Source organism: Xenopus laevis, chromosome 3L (genome assembly GCF_017654675.1).
Source record: "Xenopus laevis strain J_2021 chromosome 3L, Xenopus_laevis_v10.1, whole genome shotgun sequence".
Classification (NCBI taxonomy): Eukaryota; Metazoa; Chordata; class Amphibia; order Anura; family Pipidae; genus Xenopus; species Xenopus laevis.
Window position 1 is genome coordinate 151,535,058 of NC_054375.1, and position 24,150 is coordinate 151,559,207.

At 41.9% G+C, this 24,150-nt stretch overlaps 1 protein-coding gene across 3 annotated transcripts; it reads right to left on the reverse strand.

Annotated features, from left to right (window-relative positions):
* Nucleotides 1-947: 947 nt before the first annotated feature.
* On the reverse strand, nucleotides 948-22,844 carry ache.L (acetylcholinesterase (Cartwright blood group) L homeolog). Of its 3 annotated transcripts, none has more exon segments than NM_001127860.1 (4): nucleotides 948-4,018; nucleotides 11,533-11,702; nucleotides 12,101-13,633; nucleotides 22,754-22,779. In NM_001127860.1, coding segments are annotated over 3 exon segments (1,803 nt in total). In that variant the 5' UTR covers nucleotides 13,612-13,633; nucleotides 22,754-22,779; the 3' UTR covers nucleotides 948-3,896.
* Nucleotides 22,845-24,150: the final 1,306 nt, after the last annotated feature.

Below are 24,150 nucleotides of genomic sequence, written 5' to 3' on the forward strand. Positions count from 1 at the left end.
GCACAAACACAGACTTCCCCACCATGAAATAGCCCATGGCTAATGCAGCAGAACAAACAGTAGCAGAGACTCAACAAGCAGAAAACCCCCACCCACCCCCAAATACCTACCTCTTTACCTCTCTTCCTTCCTATTTTCTTTCTTCCTTCTAAGCTCTCTTCCTTGAAATCTCTTTGTTGAACACAATGCTGATTTACTTTACCTTAAAAATTCATAAAAATCTCAAATACAAAAAAGAAACAACAGAACAACCACTGTTATCCTCTGCTGTGACACAGAATTGCTTCCAAGCCTAAGGGGTTATTTTTACAGGTTTTAGGAACTGGAATTCTGGGTTTATTACTAGAAGAACAACATATATTCGGGAATTGATAGGACCTGTAGCCAACGGAGCATAAAAAAATTCCCAGGGCAAGATGAGAAGGGTAGCCAATTGGAACCTTACAATGTCCCAGGACAAGGCCAATATCCAAACTAAAAGTTCTTAGGACAAGCCTAAAGTGTAGCCAATGGGATTGCTAGAATGTTCCCAGGGCAGGACCGAGCTTTCAACTTTTTGCCAATCAGAACATAAAAACATTCCCCGGGTTAGACCAAAGAGTAGTCAATGGGATCGCTAGAATAGACCAATCTGTTGCCAATCAGAGCATTAAAATATTCAGAGGGCAAGACCAAAGCGTAGCCAACTAGAATCTTACCATGGCATCCAATCAGAATATAAAAAGTTCCCAGGACTAGGCCAATGGAATTGCTAGAATGGTCCAAGTGCAGTAGCTATTTGGAGCACTAACCCATGATGTACCCAGTATTTTTTGTAGGACAAGTGTAGCCAATCAGTGTAATATAAGATCAACATGTGGTCAATCAGAACAAGTGCATGCTCACAGGGCCAATTGGTGCAAATAAAGTCCACATACTCAGTATTAAAACACAGCTAACGGACACAGTGGGGTTTACTCTTCATTTATTGATTGTTGCAGATACAACTTTATTCTTCTTTCTCACACATGCAATACAACAGCCTAGTGTCTGGTCCCACTCCACTTACTAAAGGGCAGGTCCAGGAGTGGAGAGCTTAAACCACACCACGGTTTATGGTCGATTTAGGGGGAGCCATTTATATTGACCGCTGACCTTGCCAATAAGAGAATGGAGGAGAATGGAAGAAATTCTCAGTTTCAGTAGACGGTTCCCCCTGATGATAGAGGTCTCATAAACTGAGTAACAGCATTTAGTACATACTCTAAGAACAGAGAGACTAATATATATATATATATATATATATATATATATATATATATATACTGGATAACAATACACATAGAACATAGAATATGTACTTACTCTCTACAGACCACACTTTGTACATATAATTTGTTATAGGGCAACAACCATCATCCTCATACACAGTCATGAATATTGATGTCATTGATCTTGGCCTGTTATGAGTCACTCTGCCTCTATCATTATAGTTCAGCTACATCTCCCAACATCCCTGAAATAAAACACAGCTGCCTTGCTGGGAGGTGTAGTTCAAAAACAGCTGAAGGGTCACAGCTTAGCTTGACTCTGTTATGATTTGTATTCTAGAGTGAGCATAATACACATATATACACATTTAGTTATTAGCAAATACAGTGCTGTACTTGGTGGAACAGCAGATTAAAGGGTAGATATAACATACTCAGTTGGTAGATCAATATATTAAAGGGTAGGTATAACATACTCAGTTGGTGGAACAATATATTAAAGGGTAGATATAACATACTCAGTTGGTGGAACAGTATATTAAAGGGTAGGTATAACATACTCAATTGGTAGATCAATATATTAAAGGGTAGGTATAACATACTCAGTTGGTGGAACAATATATTAAAGGGTACATATAACATACTCATTTGGTAGAACAGTATTTTAAAGGGTAGGTATAACATACTGTGTTATTAGAACAGTATTTTAATGGGTTTGGGTTGAAACATACTCAGTTGAAGTATACTAAAAGATAGCTATAATATAGTTGATGGAGCAGCATATTAATAGGGAGATAAAATACAATAGGGTAGGTATAATTTAGTCTCTCTAATATAAGTATTTCTAAAACAACTGGACTTGCTGAGTAATCAATGAAGACGTTTCACTACTCATCCGAGCAGCTTCTTCAGTTCAACTGACTGGTGTGGGAAGTTCTCGGCATATAAACTCTTCCACTAATCCACGGATTTCAGAAGTCACCTCACTGAAGAGTTACAATGTGCCATTGTGATTGGATTAGTGGAAGAGTTTATATGCCGAGAACTTCCCACACCAGTCAGTTGAACTGAAGAAGCTGCTCGGATGAGTAGTGAAACGTCTTCATTGATTACTCAACAAGTCCAGTTGTATTAGAATTACTTATATTAGATATACCATAACCTGGATGAATGAAACTCTTCAGAGTTATAATTTAGTCTGTTACTGCATTCAAATATTAAAGGATAGTTAACATTCTCTGGTAATGGACCATTCTAGTGAAGGGCAGGTATGAGATGGATACAGCAGTATATAGAAGAATAAGTATGTTGTTATTGGATTAGTACAGGCATAAAATACTTGCTGAATGCTGGATCAGTATGTTAAAAGTTAGGCATAACATTCTAAATTACTATATCAGTAGGCACTCCTGGAGCTACTACACCTCTGTATAATAGGTAACCCCAAATCACTGGCACAGGCTAGTATGAGTGTTAATTGTAAGGATGCATTTAGTCATTTACATAACCATATCATGCCATATCGTAACACAAAATAACATCATGTTCTGTATCCTTGGCTGCTTTGGTGGAGAATGCGGGAAGATGCAGTTTGGCAAATGGACTATATACTATTCTGAACGATGCAACTATATAAAAAGTTTGGATGTTAAGTATATTTACTCACTCAGTGCAGGGCTTGAATGGAGGTGATGGGTTTCAGCTAAAGGACCACCCAAGTGATATATATGTGTTGGTAACAATTCTATATGGGTGGTCTACATAACAGTGTTCTAGACTAGCAGTCAATTCTAAATGGGTTGGCTCGATAGGATTGTTCAAAGCAAGCAGTGGAATCTAAAAGGGTTGGCCGCATTGGATTGGGTGCAGTCAACCCAGCGTTGCTTCGTGGGATTGTTCCAAGCAATTAGTGGGGTCAACCTGGTGCTGCTATAAGCTATAGGATTGTCCCTGGCGAGAAGTGGACTCTAGATGGGGTATCTACATAGGTTTGTTCCTGGAGTGGTTCAGTATAGATTCATACACAACATATACACATTCTAAGAGTTGTTTAGTAGTGTAAGCAAAACACACAATGTTATAGATTGGATTAAAGCTCTCTAAAACAATATACAGTACAGTAGGGTGAATATAAAATTCATGGTGTCCACATGATTGCTCACATAATATTGCACATTTAGGATATATTTGGCATCTAGTGAAAAGTTTTCTTTGAGGTCAGACATTTATGGCATCACAAATAAATAAAATACAAGTAGGTTTCCCTCTGTCTCTCTATATATTATAAATATGCATATATATATTTATATCTTATCAACAAACACTTTATACAAATGGACATGCGAGGGACAATAGCGAATGACAAAAAACACCCCCTGTGGAGGATTTGTACAGTACAGGGTATTAGCATTAGTCACATGATGGTGCGTGTAATTGTGTTTCAATGTTATGGCAGCAATGCTGAAATGTATCTCCGCTGTGACATCACTGTGCTGTCATAATGACGTCACAAGCTGCTACAGTGGCTCTGCTTTCCTGAAAGCGAAGACGTTGCCCAGTGATCTCACGAGGATGTTGTTATCACTGCACGTCTCGCTACAGTTCCATGGCTTCTACGGCAGGTTGTAGGGTGATGTCACAGTGAGGTCACAGCTCGCTGCATCGCTCCTGCTTACTGTAATGGTCAAACTGGTTCTTCCATCTCATCATGTAGGTGCTCCAGCGATGGAACTCCTCTTTCCACTGCCGCTCAGCCTCATCAACATTGTCTGGGAGAAGAGGAAATCGGAAAAGGAGGGAGGAGGAGAGAAAAACAAGAAATAAACAGTCAAACAGAAATAAAGTGAAAGAGGACGAGAGAGTTCAGAAGCAGATAGTGACAACGAGTAGAAAAAAAAGAAGAGGATAAGTCATATACTTGGGTCATTATTTATTACCAGTTGAGACACATGGTCCAGTGTAGACACTACGATAAGAAACAAAGATCACATGATGGAAAGGGGAGTGGCTAAGGGAGGTGGAGTCCAGTATATCATTAGATCAATGTGGTTTAACGAACAACAAAATATTATTTCCCTGTGAAGGCAATAAGTAGAAGGAAGTGGTAGTTGGAGGCACCCAAGTTTGCGGCAGGTGCTCTGCAACTACTATAGATAATTTAGTTTATTGCCTAGTAAAGTACCATTAAATCCATAAATGTGCTTAGCTGTGGTTCATTGATTGGAGTGATAACTGTAAAATCAATATTTGGAGATCACTTCAAGGCAATCCATGGGAAGATAAACCCTATAGAAGAATCACTTAGAGGTGTGAATTATTCATGTCGGCAGCAAGAGCCATGAATGTGGAAAGCGAGAGAAGAAAGTATATGAGAGAGTGGGGCATACCTGCCATCATTCCCAAAAAAGAAATGTCACGCTAGCTTGCCCTAACTCCACCCAGATCCTCCTTAACCCCACCCACAAACTGGAACGTCCCAACCCTCAAATGAGGAGGCAGGACATGATTGACCCCACCCAGATTTCGCAACCAAGTTCCAGCAACATCAGCCCTCATAGATGGCAGGTATGAGAAAGAATAAGGAATGAATTACACCAAGGAAATAAAACAAAGGGTTACATGAAAATGCAAATGTTTATTGTAGAGAATTAATGGTAGATAATATGAAAAATCTGAGACAGCAGAATGATGGAATAATGAGAGGACATGCTGAATGATTGGAGAAAATAGAAAATCAAGGCACAGTTATTAATGGGTAAGATTTTGACATGGTGGGAGGAACATCTAGATATCTTGGTTCTCTAGCTTCCTATCAACCATAAGAGTTAGATGTACCTTTGCCTACCAGAGGTTCCTTTTACATGGCCAAAAGTATGTGGACACCCCTACCCTGAGGACTTTCTAAACAATTCCATGCTTCCTATTTTGTGGCCATACAGAATGTGTTTTCATAGAAGAGAGCAGAAGAACCTGACTGGCCTGAACGGAGCTCTGATCTCAACCCAACTGAACCCACTGTGGAATGAATTGGAACCCTGGCTGAGAGTCAGGCCAGATCTTAAGTAGGAATGAAAGCAAATCCAACCACAAATGTTCCATCATCTAGTGGGAACCTGCCCTGAAGAGAAGAAGTTGTTATTGTAGCAATGAGTTTTGGAATGAGATGTTGGACTGGTGGGTGTCCACATACTTTTGTCCATATACAGTTCTTCTGGATAGCTTTCATAGGAGAAAATGCATTGGCTTGAGAGCTCAGCAAATAATGGGAGCTGTACTGAGGGCAGCTTTGTGTACTAGGACCATGTGAGCAGGTGGCCAAGGAGTTGTTCACCTTTGAGTTTACTTGTAGTAGGCTGTAGAGAGTGATATTCTGAGACAATTTGCAATTGGTTTTATTTGTTTATTATTTGGGTTTATTATTTATTATTCAGCTATTTATTCAGCAGTCCTCCAGTCTGCAGCTTCAGGAATATGGTTGCTAGAGTCTTGAGTTATCCTAGAAACCATGCAAGGATTTGAATAAGAGACTGGAATATGAATAGGAGAGGGCTGAATAGAAAGATGATTAATAAAAACATTTGTAGCCTTGCAGGGCATTTGTTTTTTAGATGGGCTCAGTGACCCCCATTTGAAAGCTGTCAGAAAGAGTCAGAAGAAGAAGGCAAATAATTTAAAAACTATAAAAAATAAATAATGACGACTAAATGAAAAGTTGCTTAGAAGTGGCCTTTCTACAAAATACTAAAAGTTAACTTAAAGGTGAACCACCCCTTTAACTATCAGGGTGCAGAAAAACCACTAGCATAAAGTAGAAAATTATGCAGAGTACTGACCAAAGATGATAATGATGCCATACAAGGGTTTTAACTATATGGTGGTCCCCACTTATATACTGAGATCCCCATTTGTAACTCCCACCCTTTACATTTACATCTAGTGGTGGTGTGGAAGGAGGGGGGGCTTGGGTCTCAAGTTACTCCACTGTCCCCTACTGTAAATTATAAGGATATTAGAAGTCTCTGAAGAGGCACAAGGCTGAAGGGAACTTGGAGTACCCCTTGGGTCTCAAGTTATTATATACCCTCCTACTGTAAAATGTAATCATATTAGAAGTCTCCGAAGAGGCACACGGCTGAAGGGATCTCTGAGTACCCCTTGGATCTCAAGTTATTATATACCCTCCTACTGTAAATTATAAGGATATTAGAAGTCTCTGAAGAGGCACAAGGCTGAAGGGAACTATAAGTACCCCTTGGGTCTCAAGTTATTATATACCCTCCTACTGTAAATTATAAGGATATTAGAAGTCTCTGAAGAGGCACAAGGCTGAAGGGAACTATAAGTACCCCTTGGGTCTCAAGTTATTATATACCCTCCTACTGTAAATTATAAGGATATCAGAAGTCTCTGAAGAGGCACAAGGCTGAAGGGAACTATAAGTACCCCTTGGGTCTCAAGTTATTATATACCCTCCTACTGTAAATTATAAGGATATCAGAAGTCTCTGAAGAGGCACAAGGCTGAAGGGAACTATAAGTACCCCTTGGGTCTCAAGTTATTATATACCCTCCTACTGTAAATTTTAAACATATTAGAGTCACTGAGGGGATCTTTGACCTGTTTTTCTCAAGTCAAGAAAAGCCTATAAAATATAAACTGTTTCCAAAGTCCATTCAGTATGCAATCTCTTAATGAGTAAGTCAATTTGTGCAATCTGGTTTAGTCCCACCAGGAACCTCCCCGTGGTTAAGTGAATGAAGTCTCTCCCAAGTACTTACCGGGATACAGAGCTCTGACTCAATGTAGACTGAGCAAAAGATAGAGGCCAAAGCTCTATCAACTTGCTTTACTCTGCCTGCAGAGGTCAGTGCAATAGGATAACCCTCTACTAACTAATTGGGTCCAAGCCCCCCAAAAGGGAGCAGCAGAGGATCAGGAAGTTTTCTGAGCTCTGAATACTGAATATACGCAGAGTTGGTTTAGTTTTGGTGTTCCTTTATCACAGTTACAGAAGCTGCTTTGCGGTAATCCAGACAAGGTGGCAGTGTTAAGTATTGTACTTTGCTAACAACACACCCAGTATGGGCAAAGTCAGGAGGGGGCTGATTCGGGAGCAACTCGAGCAGGGCCCTCTGGTCACTATAAGGGAGAAAGTCACATGTCAGAGAAGGGCAGAAATCTTATTTGCAAGGGAAATTAAACTCTTATTTCTAATGAGGGTTGTCGCTAACCCTTTCCCCCAAGAAGTTTTCTTTTTAAGGTATCTCCTGTCTCCTTCTGTACCCCATTCTGTGTAAAAACCAATGTTAGTTAGGTAGTAACATTTACTACTCCAATGCAGTTACAATCAGCAAATCAATAAACCAAAAGTAGCTCATTCCAGTCTAGTGCAGTCAGAAATAACAGTAGTACGGGTTTTTGGTACTGGGGCACATTTTTTATCCGTATTCTAAAATTTCTTTAAAATAATATCATGGTAAAAAAAAGAAAAGGTAATACAATAAAATCGGTTCCTATATTTTTTAAATGTATTTGTGTTATTTATATATAAATGCATGTTTAATTTATTTTATTTTTCTATATTCAATTTTTTTTAATATTCTATAATGCCCTTAAAATAATATTATGGAAAACAATAGAAAAGGCATTATTATATTGATAAAACATTATACTGATAATAAGAAAATTGGTTATTATATGTTCTTATTTATTATTTGTGCTTTTTTAAAAAATTTTTAGGGGCAGATTTTTCAAGGGTCGAAGTGAATTCGAGGTAAAAGAATTCAAAATTCGAAGTAATTTTTAATTTTAATTACTTCGACCATTGAATAGGATACTACAACTTTGAATTTACTTCGACTTTGATTCGAAGTAAAAATCGTTCCACTATTCCACCATTCGATAATCGAAGTACTGTCTCTTTAAAAAAAACTTCGACTTCAATACTTTGGCAACTTAAACCTGCGGAAGTGCTATGTTAGCCTATGGGGACCTTCCAGAGCAATTTTCAAAGTTTTTTGCATTCGAAGGAAAATCGTACGATAAAATCGTTCGAATCGTAAGATTCGAAGTACGATTGGAGTACGATCGGAATACGATCGTACGATGAATAAAATCCACCGACTTCGAATTCGAATGTTGCAGGATTCTATTCAATGGTCGAATTTCGAAGTATTTTCCACTTCGAAATTCGACCCTTGATAAATCTGCCCCTAAATGTTGGTATAATTTATTTCATTTTTATATTTTATTTATTTCCATATTCTATAATGTCCTTAAAATAATATTATGGAAAACAATAGAAAAGTCATTATAATATTAATAAAACATTAAACCAATAACATTAAAAAAATTGGTTGTTATATTTTCTAATTTATTATTTGTGCTTTTATTTATAAATGTATGTATAATTTCATTTATATTTTATTTATTTCCATATTCTTATAATGTCCTTAAAATAAATATTATGGAAAACAACAGAAAATGCATTATTATATTAATAAAACATTATACAGACAATAACACATTTATTTATTTATTATATTTTAGAATTTATTATTTGTGTTTTTATTTATAAATATAGGTATCATTTATTTTTATATTCATATTTAAAATGTTTTTATATTATTATTCCTTAAAATAATATTATTAATATATTATTAAAAAGTTACGGCATTATTATATAGATAAAACATTGTACAGATAACCTAATAAAATAGTTTATAATTTATTTAATTATCATTCATTTATTTTTATATTTAATTATATTTATTTTTATATTATTTTTCCATATTGTAAAATTCCCTTAAAATATTAATATGAAAAAAGAAATGCATTATAATATAATGCATTATAATAACATAACATGGCAATAACATAAGATAGTCGGTTATTATATTTTCAATTTTTTTTTAATTTATAAAAGATTGTACACTATTTTATTTGTATATTTATTTGTATATTTAATTTTTATACAATGTCTTAATGTGTTTATGTTTTATTAACCATATTAAACAATAATAATTATTTAGTAATTTTAATAATACTTATTTAAATTAGAAGGAAAGGTTAAAACTAAGTAAGCTTTATCAGAAAGGTCTATATAAATACACCAGTAAATTCTCAAAGTAATGTTGCTCTGAGTCCTCTGTCAAAAGAAACACCACATTTCTTTCCTTCTATTGTGTACTAATGGGCTTCTGTATCAGACTTCCTGTTTTCAGCTTAAACCTCCAGGGCTAGGGCTTGAGCATGCTCAGTTTGCTCCTTTCCCCCCTCCCTCCTTGCTGTAATCTGGGGCACATTTACTATGGCTCGAATATCGAGGGTTAATTATCCCTCGATATTCGACCATCAAAGTAAAATCCTTCGACTTCGAATATCGAAGTCGAAGGATTTACCGTATTTAGTTCGATTGAACTATCGAAGGAAAAATCGTTTGATCGAACGATTAAATCCTTCAAAACGAATGATTTGAAAGACTTTAATCCATCGATCGAACGATTTTCCTTCGATCAGAAATGTCTTAGAAAGCCTTCCCCATAGGCTAACATTGGTGCTTGGTAGGTTTTAGGTGGCGAAGTAGGTGGTCGAAGTTTTTTTTAAAGAGACAGTACTTCGACTATCAAATGGTCGAATAGTCGAACAATTTTTAGTTCGAATCGTTCTATTCGAAGTCGAAGTCGTAGTTGAAGGTCGAAGTAGCCAATTCGAAAAAAACCTTCGAAATTCAAAGTATTTTTCATTCTAATCCTTCACTCGAGCTAAGTAAATGTGCCCCTATGAGTGAGCAGGAGAGACTCAGGCAGGAAGTGATGTCACAGCAAGCTAATATGGCAGCTGCTATCCTAAACAAACAGACAATGTCTAGAGCTGTTTACTCAGAAATGGAAAACCATTCTAAATAATAAAAATGGTGTTCTAGCTTGCACTTCTGCAGCTAATCTATTGGCAGTAAATTGCCTTGGTGGCTTTCCTTCTCCTTTAATGTCCTCAATTTAATATTCAGACAGAAAAAAATCTAGTTAATAAACTACATTTATCATTTTATATTTATGTATCTATATTTATATATATTTGCAATTATCTATTATTTTCTATGTTTATTTCTTTAAAATTGCTGGAGTGTTCAAAAAGGCTTACACAGAAAAGGAGGTGGTGTTATAGCAAGATGCAGATGGTTAGGAGGTAATGTGATTGCAGCTAAACTCTACACCTACCTGCTACAATCACTTCTTATGAGGGAAGTTTTGCAAGTTTCCCTGCTAACAAGTCTTGTTGGGCCGTAATGACAGTTGTTATCCTGTCTAAACGCACAACTTGTGTCTCATTGTCCTAAATGTCAAACTGGATAAAGAGAAACGAAACCCAAGTTGAGAAGTTGAGGTTAAGGGTTGGGTTATAAGGGGTTAAGTCAGATATGCAGGCGTAAACTGCTGATAAGTTATCAAGCTATACAAACAAAAAATGCGCATTGTGTAAGAGCCTTCCATCATAAGTTGTTGTTAGAGCATAAAGGTTTAGTAATGACAAGGTTAGAAACATTCAGTAGTTACAAGTTCATTAGTGCAAAGGTAGTCTTGGGTTTTATGGCTCACAACGCATTTGGACCACTGCTGTCCTCTCAGGAAGAATCAGTGGTCAAAATTGCAGCCAATTCCCATTTATTATATCATATGGGGCTCACTGATGACTGCTTAAGATGCCATTCCTGTGTGACCTGCCCCTCCTGCCATTGGCAATGCGTTTCACGTTCCAGGAAATTAGAAGCGCCATGAAGACTACCAACTTGGAGTCTGTGAAGGCTAGTTTTTAATTATCACGTTTAGAGTTAAAGGAGAAGGAAAATCATCTTGCACTTGGGGGTGCCAAATGTTAGGCACCCCAAGTGATTGTATTTACCTGAAACCACAGGCCGGTGCTCCTATCAGCAGAAAACTCCACCAGCCCATGGTTATACCAGTAAGCACCATGGAGCGATCCTCTTCCTTCAAATTTGCCGCAGCCAACGCATGCGCAGTTGAACTTTAAAGTTCGGATTTTCATTCTACTGCACATGCACAGCCATGCGAAGAAGGAGGAAGACTGAAGAAGATCGGGCCGGTGCAGTTTTCTGCTGATAGGAGCACCAGCCCGGGGTTTCAGGTAAGTCAATACAATCACTTGGAGGTGCCTAGCATTTGGTACCCCCAAGTGCACAAAGCCTTTCCTTCGCCTTTAAAGGCTGAGAAATTTGGGGATGCATAATTCAGTCAAATAAAAGCCAGAAGAAACTTCCTGATACCTGTAATGTTGAGCAGTTTAGGCAAGAAACGATTCCAGAACATGCACGTTTGGACTCGGATGCCCTGCAGATCCTGTTGTGGCCTGTTGTTAAGTGCTATATACCTCTGCTCGGATGCAGTGTACAAGGGCCAACGCTGTTGACGGGCATCGTTACCCTCGTTAGGGTCACTGAAAGGCAAGAAAGAGCATGAGAACAATCCAAACAAGACTTCATCAAGAAAGCAAATGCAACAGGAGCTCATTCATATAAATACATACACATGGGACCGTTGTACAAGAATGTAGGATGTGATATTCTAAGATACTTTACTAATAAAAAGGTGAACTTTCCCCCCTTAAACTGGTTGCTAATGCTCCACTTACCTTTACAATTAGGTAGTGGTTTTAAAAAGAAGCTGAACTGAAGGTGAACTGAAAGAGTGACCCAAGTGTATCACTAAAGCTTGCTCCATCTGTACTTGTATTAAGTCATACCATAATCGATAAGGATACATTATAATGCTAAAGGTTAATTTTTTAATCTCATACCATGCCCATACCAATCCTATTTACCTCCAATGCCTTACCCAGTCCGTGCAAAGTTAGCCCAATATCTCATCATCTTGCGACTCAGAGCCTCCTCCTGTGGGTTATAGTTCAGATTTGCAACTAGGGGAAGACCGAAGACAAATTCAATTTCGTATCCATGTGGAACCCCCATCCACTGTGGCCAAGCCAAGTTGGATGCCCGGTGATCAAAATAATAAGTATACACCCGGTTTCCAGTCTCTGAGGCCTTCCCGGCAAAATAAGTGAGGGGGCAAATGACATTATGGTCTCCCACCAGCTGATCCATGGCCTCTCTGTTCTTGATTCCTGCATGCTCGTCTGCCCAGTCTGTGTACTGCATCACTACTGCCTCCAGGGCAATATCGTTGGCATGTGGAACACTCATCTTGACCCCACCGAGGAACTCTTCTCGATTGATGAGACTCTCGTTGTTCTTACTAAAGCCAGGGGCCCCATACAGTAGGAAGTATGAACCTTCATTTTGGTTGACTCCCATCAGCAAGGGGCATGGCTTAAATCTGCCCATATTCATCAAGACCTCAGGAGGCTCTGGAAAAAAGTCTCCATCTGGCACCGGCACAAAGGCAAAACGAAAGACACTGGGTGCTGGAAGGACAGAGAATTCATGATCAATTAATTCCTGGGGTTGCTTGGCTCTTAGACAGTTCAATAACTCTGTATCATTTCCCATTCTGCAGTCCAATTTTTTTCCCATCATCTCTGTGCGGCGTCTAGCTTCTTGTGGGGTGATTGTAGCCCAGGGTGTGTTGGGTGTGCCACTCTGCAATGCAGCCTTGGAAAAGAGATGGTGGCTTCCAGGGGAAATAACGTGCATACCCACAGAGACGGCACCAGCACTTTCCCCAAAAATCATGACAGTCCTGGGATCGCCACCAAAGAAAGCAATATTGTCCTGAACCCACTGGAGAGCAAGACGTTGGTCAAACAATCCAACATTGCCAGGAGCATCAACACTACCAGGTGTCAGGGTCAGAAAACCAAAAGCTCCAACGCGGTAATTCATGGAGACCACAATGACATTTTCTGCATGGCACAGGTAGCGTCCATCATAAACATCAAGGGAAGAAGACCCACTGTAGAAACCTCCACCATATATCCATACCATAACGGTAGCATTGGAGGGACGTGGGTGTGGTACCCAGATGTTAAGATATAGGCAATCTTCACTCATTGGCCGGTTAGGATTCCACATTTCCATGCCAGGAAAACCAGGATACAAAGTGTCAAAATATTGATAGCAGGCATCAGGATAGGCGGTTGCATCCCAAACATCTGTCCATGGTTTCTTGGGTTCTGAACGTCGGAAGCGCATTTTGTCCACTGGTGGTTCGGCAAAGGGAATGCCCAGGTAGGCACTTACTTGGCTAGAAAGGACTGGAAGCCTGAGGCCACGCACCTTCCCAGAATGAGTAGTGACCTGGAGACCAGCATCGCTCTGTGTGAGAGCCGGGGACAGGAGGAGAGAGAATGTGCAGAGGCACAGCTGAGCAAAGGGTACAAGTGCCATGGCTGCTCCTCTGTGGGATTACCTAAGAGCAGAGAGACATACCAGTTAGAAATATAAATGGTAGAAGCAGAGTGAGTGTAGAGGAACAGAAAAAAGGCAGATACTCCAACCAAAATGGAGCACTTACAGGAAGGTGTAACCAGAGATTGAAAGGAGAAAGAAGTGAGAACAGAGAGAGAAGGAGATAAGGATACTTATACTGAGCAACAGCAGAGAGAATTTGGCTTAAACTGGAAGAAATGGGAAAGTGGCAGTGACAGATGTATAACAAAGAGGGAACCTGGCAGAGAGGCACAGAGTGTTTATGGGAAAGCAGTGGATAAATCAAATAGAGAGTTCTGTCAGTTCTACAGAGAGTGACAGACTTGTTTATACTGCGGCGTTGGCTGGCAGACTACCAGACATGTACAGATTGCAGCAGATCATGCCATTCATGTACAGAGTGCAGCATCAGAGAATGAAGTGTGCGGTAGGAGAAGGGAACAGACAGACAGACACGTACAGACCTGCAGATGAGGAGCTCTGTGCACCAGGACAATCTGAAAATGACAGCTACGACTGCTGCCTCCCTTTTGTAGGCATCTACCCCACCCTTTCCCCTTTTAGCTGGTTTCTCCTGTCGGGCGAATTCTTCTTCCCTTTTGGCTTTGCTCCCTATATGTCCCCCTCTCCCCCAGTAACCAGCAGGGAGATAACAGCTGTGACCTCGCAAGCCAAAAACTATAGAGAGAAAGAGGAGTGTGAAGGGAGGAGGCTGTGGGGGCCTCCCTTATCTTCATTTACAGAACAACTGTGGGCGGTGGGTTGGGTGGGTATTTTATCGATGTCAAACAGATTCCCAAAGTGCTGTCAAACCTCTCCTCCTCAGGTTCATACCATTTGTGGATTCTGATAACCAGGTCTCATCATATGAAAGCCATGGCACCCTTCAGGATATAAGCATATCTAAATTCTGATTGCCACCACCCCCAAGACTTCATCATATCAAATCATAACCATTGTCGGTGCCTCATGACTCAACAACAGATATTTCTAGATATAAGAGGGTGTTTGCTGAGACTATGGGGGAAGTAAAACCTCCTGGCAAATTTTTAGTTTGTCCATGTCCATCTCCTACCCAACTACATCAGTTACACTTGCACCAACTTAACTGTGGGCCATTGGGCATCCAGCACTGCAAAGCCATTTTTGGCCATATGACTTCATTTGCCATCATGGATCTCTACTAAAAATGCTTTTCCAAATAATGCTTCCCTCACTTTTGTGGATTCCCGCCACCTTTATATTTCAGTTAGGGGCAAGGCCAGAAGGACAGGCTTTCTGACCAGGGAATGACTCTCATATCCTTCCCTGCTTGGTGCTCCATGCCATGATTGTTGTGATTGGTGTAGTAGACCACGAGACCTAAGCATACTGGGAAATATTAATAATTTAGAAAAATGAACCATAAAACCCCTCCACCTGGCTAGAACAGCAACATTTCTGGCTGGAGGATACTTCAGACCACAATGGTGGTTAAACCTCGAAATGTCAAAGCTAAAAGTCACAATCTCAAAAAATCTTCCTAAACATCAACGGTCACTATACAGCTAGTGAGACAAGCCCAATGCCAAGGAGAATAACGCAAATGCTCCTGATTGCTTGTTGCTGCCATAAATTCCACCACAGAATATTCTCCAGCAAGACTTTCACCTTCTATTGCTCCTCTGGCATCGGCAACTGCTCTCCATCCACGAGGAGCCCATCATCTCATTGTATAGGAGAAGTCTTAAAAAAAATGACTCCTAAATTAAATGCTCATTTTCATGTTGATAATCTGGCCACTGGAGGGCGGTGTTTCACAGGATGAGGTCAGAGCAATCATGGCTGCCTCCACTGATTTGTAAATATTAAAAAAAGCACTAAATTGAATAAAATCTAATTGCTTGACCCTTGCACCAAAGAACTGTGATGGGCAATTTAGGGTCAGAATTCTGGCTCATTATAAATCCCTATTAATTATAATAACAATGCCTCAGGCTTTGTCCGTGAGTTCATTCATATTCTAATAATCCAATAATTCATAATTAGTTCCTCACCTCATTAGGACAAGAGCAGCTTGAGAAGCTCAGCACAAATTGTCTAATTGTGAACCACATTTTCTGTACAAACATCATAACCCAAAAAAATCACACCCAGGGTCCATCTTCCCTTCTGCCCCAGACCCTGATACTTACATGAAGGGCAGTTTAAAGGTAACACCAGGCATAATGTCCCCCAGCAGGGTGGAAGTCCTGGCTCTTTTTGGGCTCTGCTCAGGTTATTTTGGCTATTTTTTTATGCTGACGACTTCAGCAGGGGAGAGTCATGGAGGGGTCTGTGGGGGGAGACACTTCCTGCAGCTGTCTCAGACTATTTTGGTCAGACTCAGATATAGCATTTCAGCTAACACAGATTTATACACACACATACATGCCTGACTGTGTACAGACTTTTAAGTGTGGGCATATGGGTACAGATCTGGCACAGGGATTACATGGGTACAGACCTGGGACAGGAGTTACGAGTATTTGTTTTTTTTTAGCAAAGGTGGCAACCCTAGCCCTGAAAAAGAGTTATAATGGCACATAGGGGAAGGGGTATATCGTTATAGACCTGGGAGTGGGGTTCTAGGCTATAAACCTATGTCACTATATCAAGTGATAGCTTGAATATTTGAATGTACCTGCCCTATAATATATAGCTGCCCATTAAATCTACTCATTTCTTATTCATGTGCCAATATGTCCATCTCATTGCCCATTTAGAGCAGGTGTAGCCACTCCATCGACAGTCTCAGTCACTAGTCACTGGTACATTCAGTTTGATCCATCACATTATCCATTCGTGTGTCTATATACTGTACCTCTACTGGATAGAACAACTCTCTCTCCATGTTCAGTTCTAATCACATGACTACATATCTATCACTGACCTGAACAGCCACCGTCTACCTCTACATCTGTCACTGTGTATCTACTGCAACATATCTATCCCTTATCTACACAACTCTTCTACATTTCCAACCTACGGATCTATCATCTACTGACATACCCACTTCTGCACACCTACCTTGTACATACACAGCTGTACTACATATAAAGATGAAGAAATGTAGTTCTTTTTTCAGGGCTTGTTCTGGCTGCTCTTCTGTATGAGTCGACTGCCCTGAATATGCACAACCCTGGGCTATACTAATGAGCCCCAGCAAAAGCTAAACCCATCCACTCATCTACCATCTATCTATATATCTACCATCCATCTACTCATTTACCACCTATCCACACATCTACCATCTATCCACACACCTCCCATCCATCCACTCATCGCCCATCTATTTACATATTACAAGCTGGGGGGGGGGCGGCGCCAGGCATGTACCTTCTCTGCCACCTACCCCTCTCTCCCCAACTGTCTGTTCCTTCTCAATGTCTATTCTATGTCTATGCGAGTGCACAGCCAATATGGCGACTGACCAGGTTGCCTAGGGCGCCTGGCAGGCCTAGCCTGGCCCTTCTCTCATCTCTCCACACATCTACCATCCATCCACTCATCTACCACCTATCTGCACATCTCCCATCTATCCACACACCTACCATCCATCCACTCATCTACCATCTATTAACATATTACAAGTTGGGGGGGCGCAAGGCATGTACCTTCTCTGCCACCTATCCCTCTCTCCCCAACTGTCTGTTCCTTCTCCATGTCTATTCTATGTCTAAGCGAGCGCCCAGCGAACGTGGCGACTGGCCAGGTTGCCTAGAGCGCCTGGCCGGCCTGGCCTGGCCCTTCTCTCATCTATCCACACATTTAACATCCATCCACACATCTACCATCCATCCACTCATCTACCATCAATCCACACATCTACCATCAATCCACTCATCTACCATCAATCCTCACATCTACCATCCATCCACTCATCTACCATCCATCCACTCATCTACCATCCATCCACTCATCTACCATCAATCCACTCATCTACCATCCATCCACACATCTACCATCAATCCATTCATCTACTATCAATCCACTCATCTACCATCCATCCACTCATCTACCATCCATCCACTCATCTACCATCCATCCACTCATCTACCATCCATCCACTCATCCACTCATCTACCATCAATCCACTCATCTACCATCCATCCACTCATCTACCATCCATCCACACATCTACCATCCATCCACTCATCTACCATCAATCCACTCATCTACCATCCATCCACTCATCTACCATCCATCCACTCATCTACCATCCATCCACACATCTACCATCCATCCACTCATCTACCATCAATCCACTCATCTACCATCCATCCACTCATCTACCATCAATCCACTCATCTACCATCAATCCACTCATCTACCATCAATCCACTCATCTACCATCAATCCACTCATCTACCATCCATCCACTCATCTACCATCAATCCACTCATCTACCATCAATCCATTCATCTACTATCAATCCACTCATCTACCATCCATCCACTCATTTACCATCAATCCACTCATCTACCATCAATCCACTAATCTACCATCAATCCACTCATCTACCATCCATCCACTCATCTACCATCCATCCACTCATCTACCATCCATCCACTCATCTACCATCCATCCACTCATCTACCATCAATCCACTCATCTACCATCAATCCACTAATCTACCATCAATCCACTAATCTACCATCCATCCACTCATCTACCATCCATCCACTCATCTACCATCCATCCACTCATCTACCATCCATCCACTCATCTACCATCCATCCACTCATCTACCATCCATCCACTAATCTACCATCCATCCACTCATCTACCATCAATCCACTCATCTACCATCAATCCACTAATCTACCATCAATCCACTAATCTACCATCCATCCACTCATCTACCATCCATCCACTCATCTACCATCCATCCACTCATCTACCATCCATCCACTCATCTACCATCTATCTACATACCTACCTGTACATATCTCAGCACATGTACCATGTTTACCATCAGTGTCAGTGTGTCAGTAGGGATGTCGCGGACTGTTCGCCCGCTAACTAATTCGCGCGAACATCGGCTGTTCACGTCCGTCGAATGTTCGCGAACGTCGCCAATTTGGGTTCGCCTTAGCTGGCGCTTATTTTTGCCCTCTCACCCCAGACCAGCAGATACATGGCAGCCAATCAGGAAGCTCTCCCTCCTGGACCACCCCCACACCCCCTGGACCACTCCCCTTCCATATATAAACTGAAGCCCTGCAGCGTTTTTTCATTCTGCCTGTGTGTGCTTGGAAGAGCTAGTGTAGGGAGAGAGCTGTTTAGTGATTTGAGGGACAGTTGATAGTAACTTTGCTGGCTAGTAATCTACTTGATACTGCTCTGTATTGTAGGGACAGAAGTCTGCAGGGATTTGAGGGACATTTTAGGTTAGGTAGCTTTGCTGGCTAGTAATCTACCTTCTACTGCAGTGCTCTGTATGTAGCTGCTGTGGGCACTGCTGCTGATCTCTCATCTGCTGACTGCTGCCTGTAACCCAATAGTCCTTGTAAGGACTGCTTTTATTTTCTTTTTTGTTTTTTTTACTTTGCTACTGTAAGAGCCCAGTGCTATTAGTCTAGCTGTGTTGGGGAGTGGGACTGGTGTGCTGCTCCTCCTAGTAGTTCACCACTACCAGCACCAACCAGAGTCAAAATTGTTACAAAGTATCTTATTTGCACCTGTTAGCTGTTCTGAGCTCTCTGCCAAAAGCTAATTAAGTTAGAAACTGTTTTTTTTCTGGCTGTTCAGTGCAGAGAAAAGAGGGACTTTCCAGTACAAAAGAGGGACAGGGGGTTGAGTGGTCAAAAGAGGGACAGTTGGGAGGTATGCAAGTGCCACCTAGCTGTGTGAGCTTTTTCACATTCTGTCTAAATAACAATAATAATTCCGTGTCCATAAATATCACCTGAGTGATGTTTTTACAGCAGCAATAATATATTCCGTATCCACTACTGTATACGTTGCCCTTGCAGGCATTGTTTGCCCAGTCTTTAACCAAGTGCCACCTAGCTGTGTGAGCTTTTTCACATTCCGTGTCCAGAAACATCACCTGAGTGACGTAGTGTGATTTCTGCCCTTTACAGCACAAAACGCAGCGCTGTGTCAACAATGGATTTTTCAGATACATTTTTGCCCTTGATCCCCCTCTGGCATGCCACTGTCCAGGTCGTTGCACCCTTTAAACAACTTTAAAATCATTTTTCTGGCCAGAAATGTCTTTTCTAGCTTTTAAAATTCGCCTTCCCATTGAAGTCTATGGGGTTCGCGACGTTCGCGAACCGTTCGCATTTTTGACGCAAGTTCGCGAATATGTTCGCGAACATTTTTTCCGCCGTTCGCTACATCCCTATGTGTCAGTGTTTGTCCATCTCTATATATACTGTATATGAGGGTATATACAGGGCTAAAAGCGCACATTCCTCTCATGCAGCAGCAGGCTCATTACTCTCAGTACAGATAAATATTTATACAGTTAATGCGTGTGCTTCTGGCTTATATAGTTAATTATTTCAGCTCGCTGTCAGGGCAGGAGTTCATTAAGTACAAACACACACACACACACACTTAATGAGATAACTTAATAAAACAACATCAGTCTTGTTAAAGAATAACAGGAAATAATAAAAAGTCCAAGGGACTGTGGGAAGGGCACGAGTGGATGTTTATAGAGAAAATGATATACACTGATTGTGTCACATATGGATTAATGGATATTTATCTCCCACTCTCTCCTGCTCCCCTTCTTTACTCACTGCACTCTCTCCCGCTCCCCTTCTTTACTCACTGCCACCTGCTGAGGGAACTGGCATTGGGGTGTAACACTAGGAGGCACTTGCGGATATGGTGATAGGGGTGGCAGTTAGAAAGCAAAAGCTGAGGGATTAGGGTGGGAATGTAACACTGACACTGGGAGGTGGTGGAAGAAAGTAGTGGGTCTGGTTGGGGTGGAGCCATGGGGCAGTTTTAGCAGCATTCCTGGGGTCTCTGGGGGGTGGAGCCAAATACAACGCACATATAATATCAGTTGATTGGAACCTTTCTGCCGGCCAATAGCTGCCATGAAATCACTGCCCGGGATGACATCACTGCAGGAGGAAGAGCTTTGTATATAAAAGCCCCAGATGCATCTTACATTCTGCTCAGTCCCATCAATGTTACGTTGAATGCAATATAAACATCATCACAGCACATACAGTATATACCCAAACTGTCATGGGGTTTCACTTTAACAGAACCATTACCATTAACCCATAGTCCCACAGCATAAACTCCACCATTAGGCTGCTGGACTGGGGCCCCTGCTCTTTACTTTGCTTTGCTGCAGCGTCACACACCTGAGACTCGTTCTACCTGTATCTACACTGACTGTCACCTCTTATGGACACACCTTATGCTGCTTGTAACAGCCAATCACATCGCAAGCACTCAGACATTCCTGCACTTGTTTCCGGCAAAACAAGCTGTAAATCTCATAATACCTTGTCCTGTAACTGGGGGTATAAATATAGAGGAGGCCACATTGGGACTACAGGGGGGGGCAGAAGGCATTGGGGGCCCCAGTGGGGACTGACTAATATGCAGTTACATGATTTTGTACATAGGCCGTCACTAGTTACCCAACTGACTAGAACCTTATCCAGACACTGGTGTCTCATCTGCAATCAAAGTTATGGCCAAATAGAATCTAAGCACCCACCCAGCATTCATTAGCTCATTCTGTATTATTGTCAGTCCAGTCACCCCAAACCAACTAACAGCACCCTATAGACTGGATTCTGCCCAATGGAATACTGAGCACCCACCCAGCGATCATCAAAAGTTGGCACAACCCCAAATCCCATTCTATCTTATCTTATATTCTGCTCTGTCCACTAAATCACACTCACCTTCATTCCCACTCAGTATTCCTGTACTCACACTCCAGGCACCCGTCCCTTATGCTTCGCTCCTCACCCCCCATATCCCTCCCAGTGACTCCCAGATACCAAATCCTCTATCCTTCCTTCTGCCATACACAACCAATAAGCCCCTCTAGTCAGCACTCACTCAGTATCCCAGCACTCACTCAGTATCCCAGCACTCACTCAGTATCCCAGCACTCACTCAGTATCCCAGCACTCACTCAGTATCCCAGCACTCACTCAATATCCCAGCACTCACTCAGTATTTCAGCACTCAATCAGTATCTCAGCACTCACTCAGTATCCCAGCACTCACTCAGTATCCCAGCACTCACTCAGTATTTCAGCACTCACTCAGTATTTCAGCACTCACTCAGTATCTCAGCACTCACACTCACTGGCACTTATCATCTTTTATCTGCCTCATCTTCTTTCTGTAATAATTTAAAATAACCCCACAACTCTCGGTCATCATCCCTTCACTCACACTCCAGGCAAGCTGTTTCCTTCCAGAATAACAACCTTCTGATGTTGATTGGATTCTGGGAGTTGTAGTCCAGTCATCTACCCTGCACCCTCACTCACTGTGCTAGCTCCTTATCACTTCCCTCCCCACCCCACATTCCCCAAATATTCCCATCCACCAAGTCTTCTATTCTCTCCAACCACCCCCATATACAGTATATACAATTACCCAATCTATCAGTATTAGCATTCCTGCACTGGGCACCCACACACCTGCCTTCACTTCTTTTTACTATACCCAGTCCCTTCTATGCCAAGCAGTCCCTGTACCCCTTTATTCCATGCCAGGCAGTCTCTGTACCCCTTTATTCCATGTGAAGCAGTCTCTGTACCCTTTTATTCCATGCCAGGCAGTCTCTGTACCCCTTTATTCCATGCCAGGCAGGCCCTGTACCCCAGTAGCAGTGTGACGTGCCTATAATAAGTATAAAGTGTTACAGGGGACCAGTAATATCAGCACTGCAGGTTCTGTGCCCATTCAGTAAGCGTCTGGAGTGGCACAGGGAGGGGAATACCAATACTCTTCCCCGGGGAACACCCACCACCCACCCAATGCACTGCCTGTCCCCCTTCCCCACTTGCACCGCAGTCTAATCCCCTATGGGTTCCCCCTGCTCTACCCAACAGTCTGGCACCAAGAGGGAGCTCACCTGGGCAGGCTGCGATCCTGTCTCTCAGTCTCCCTCACACCTTCTCTCTCTCTGCTCTCTGCCCCTGTCCTGAGCCGTCTCTTCCCTCCTCCTCCTCCTCCTCCTCCTCCTCCTCCCTCTTGCCTGACAGTCTCGCGAGGTCCCTCCCTGCAGCACAGCAGAGACAGCACCAGAGACAGCTCCTTGCCTGAAAACCAGAGAGTGCAGCATTCGTGCACATGTGGAGTACAAGCTAGGAGAGTGATCAGCATCAGAAGACATGCACATGGGGGTCTGAGAGTGCAGGCTAAGAGACAGCTTTCTGATCAGCAACAGGAGACATGAACATGGGGTCTGAGAGTTCAGTTAAGAGACAGCTTTCTGATCAGCAGCCAGACACATGTACACAGAGAGATGAGAGTGCAAGCCAGGAGAGTGCTCTATGATCAGCAGAAATAAACATGAACTTGGGCAGCTGAGGGTGCAGGCTAAGAAACAGCTCCATGGTCATTAGCAAGTGACATGTGTATGGGGGATGAGAGTGCTGGTTAAGAGACAGCTTTCTGATCAGCAGGAAGAGGTAAGTGACAGAGGGTAATAAGAGTGGAATCTGAGAAACTGTCCATTGATCATCAGATATGGGCTTGTGTATGGAGAATGAGAGACAGCTCCCTGCCAGACATGGACAGAGGGACTAAAAGTCGAGACAGAGAGACAACTCCCTGACCAGCAGCAGATAAGGGAGTGTAGGATTTAACAAGAGAAATTTCCTTGCTTATGTGTGATACCCAGAGACTACCCTAGAGAATACAGGCATGGCTAGAGACAGCTCCTTGCTGGACTACAAGGGAGAGCGACAGAAGGTCTGGCCTGTTGATGAGAATACAGGCCTAGCTAGAGACACCCTGCTCGGCTGCTACAGAGACATGGAGCAGAGAGAGATGTTTAGTAGTAGAGACCTTTACTGGCAGTTACAAACAAATGGAGCTGAGAGACAGACATCCATGAGTGGTGAGTGCAAGGTTATGAAAAGACAGTTCATGCTAACAGAGCTACAAACAGAGGGAGCTGCTTAGGAGCAGACAGCATGGGCCTAGTTAGAGGTCAGGATCTGTTCTCTGGAGTTAAGAGACATCCAAGGAAGAGAGGTGTATGACTAGCCACAGACAGCCCCACAGGGGGAGACAGACCAATCTGTGACACTCAAATCAATGGTAGCTCCTTAGTGGTTTATTAAATCCAGTTTGCCCTTGATTTTCCTTCAATGACACATGTATGATGAGAGACATGCAACAAGAGACAGCTATTGGAGAGATCACCAAGGAAGAACAGGAATGGAAGGGTTAATCAAACTAGAAGATAGATATTGACTGTGCAAAGGCCCTTCTCATTGATTGTGTAATAAAACCCCTGAACTG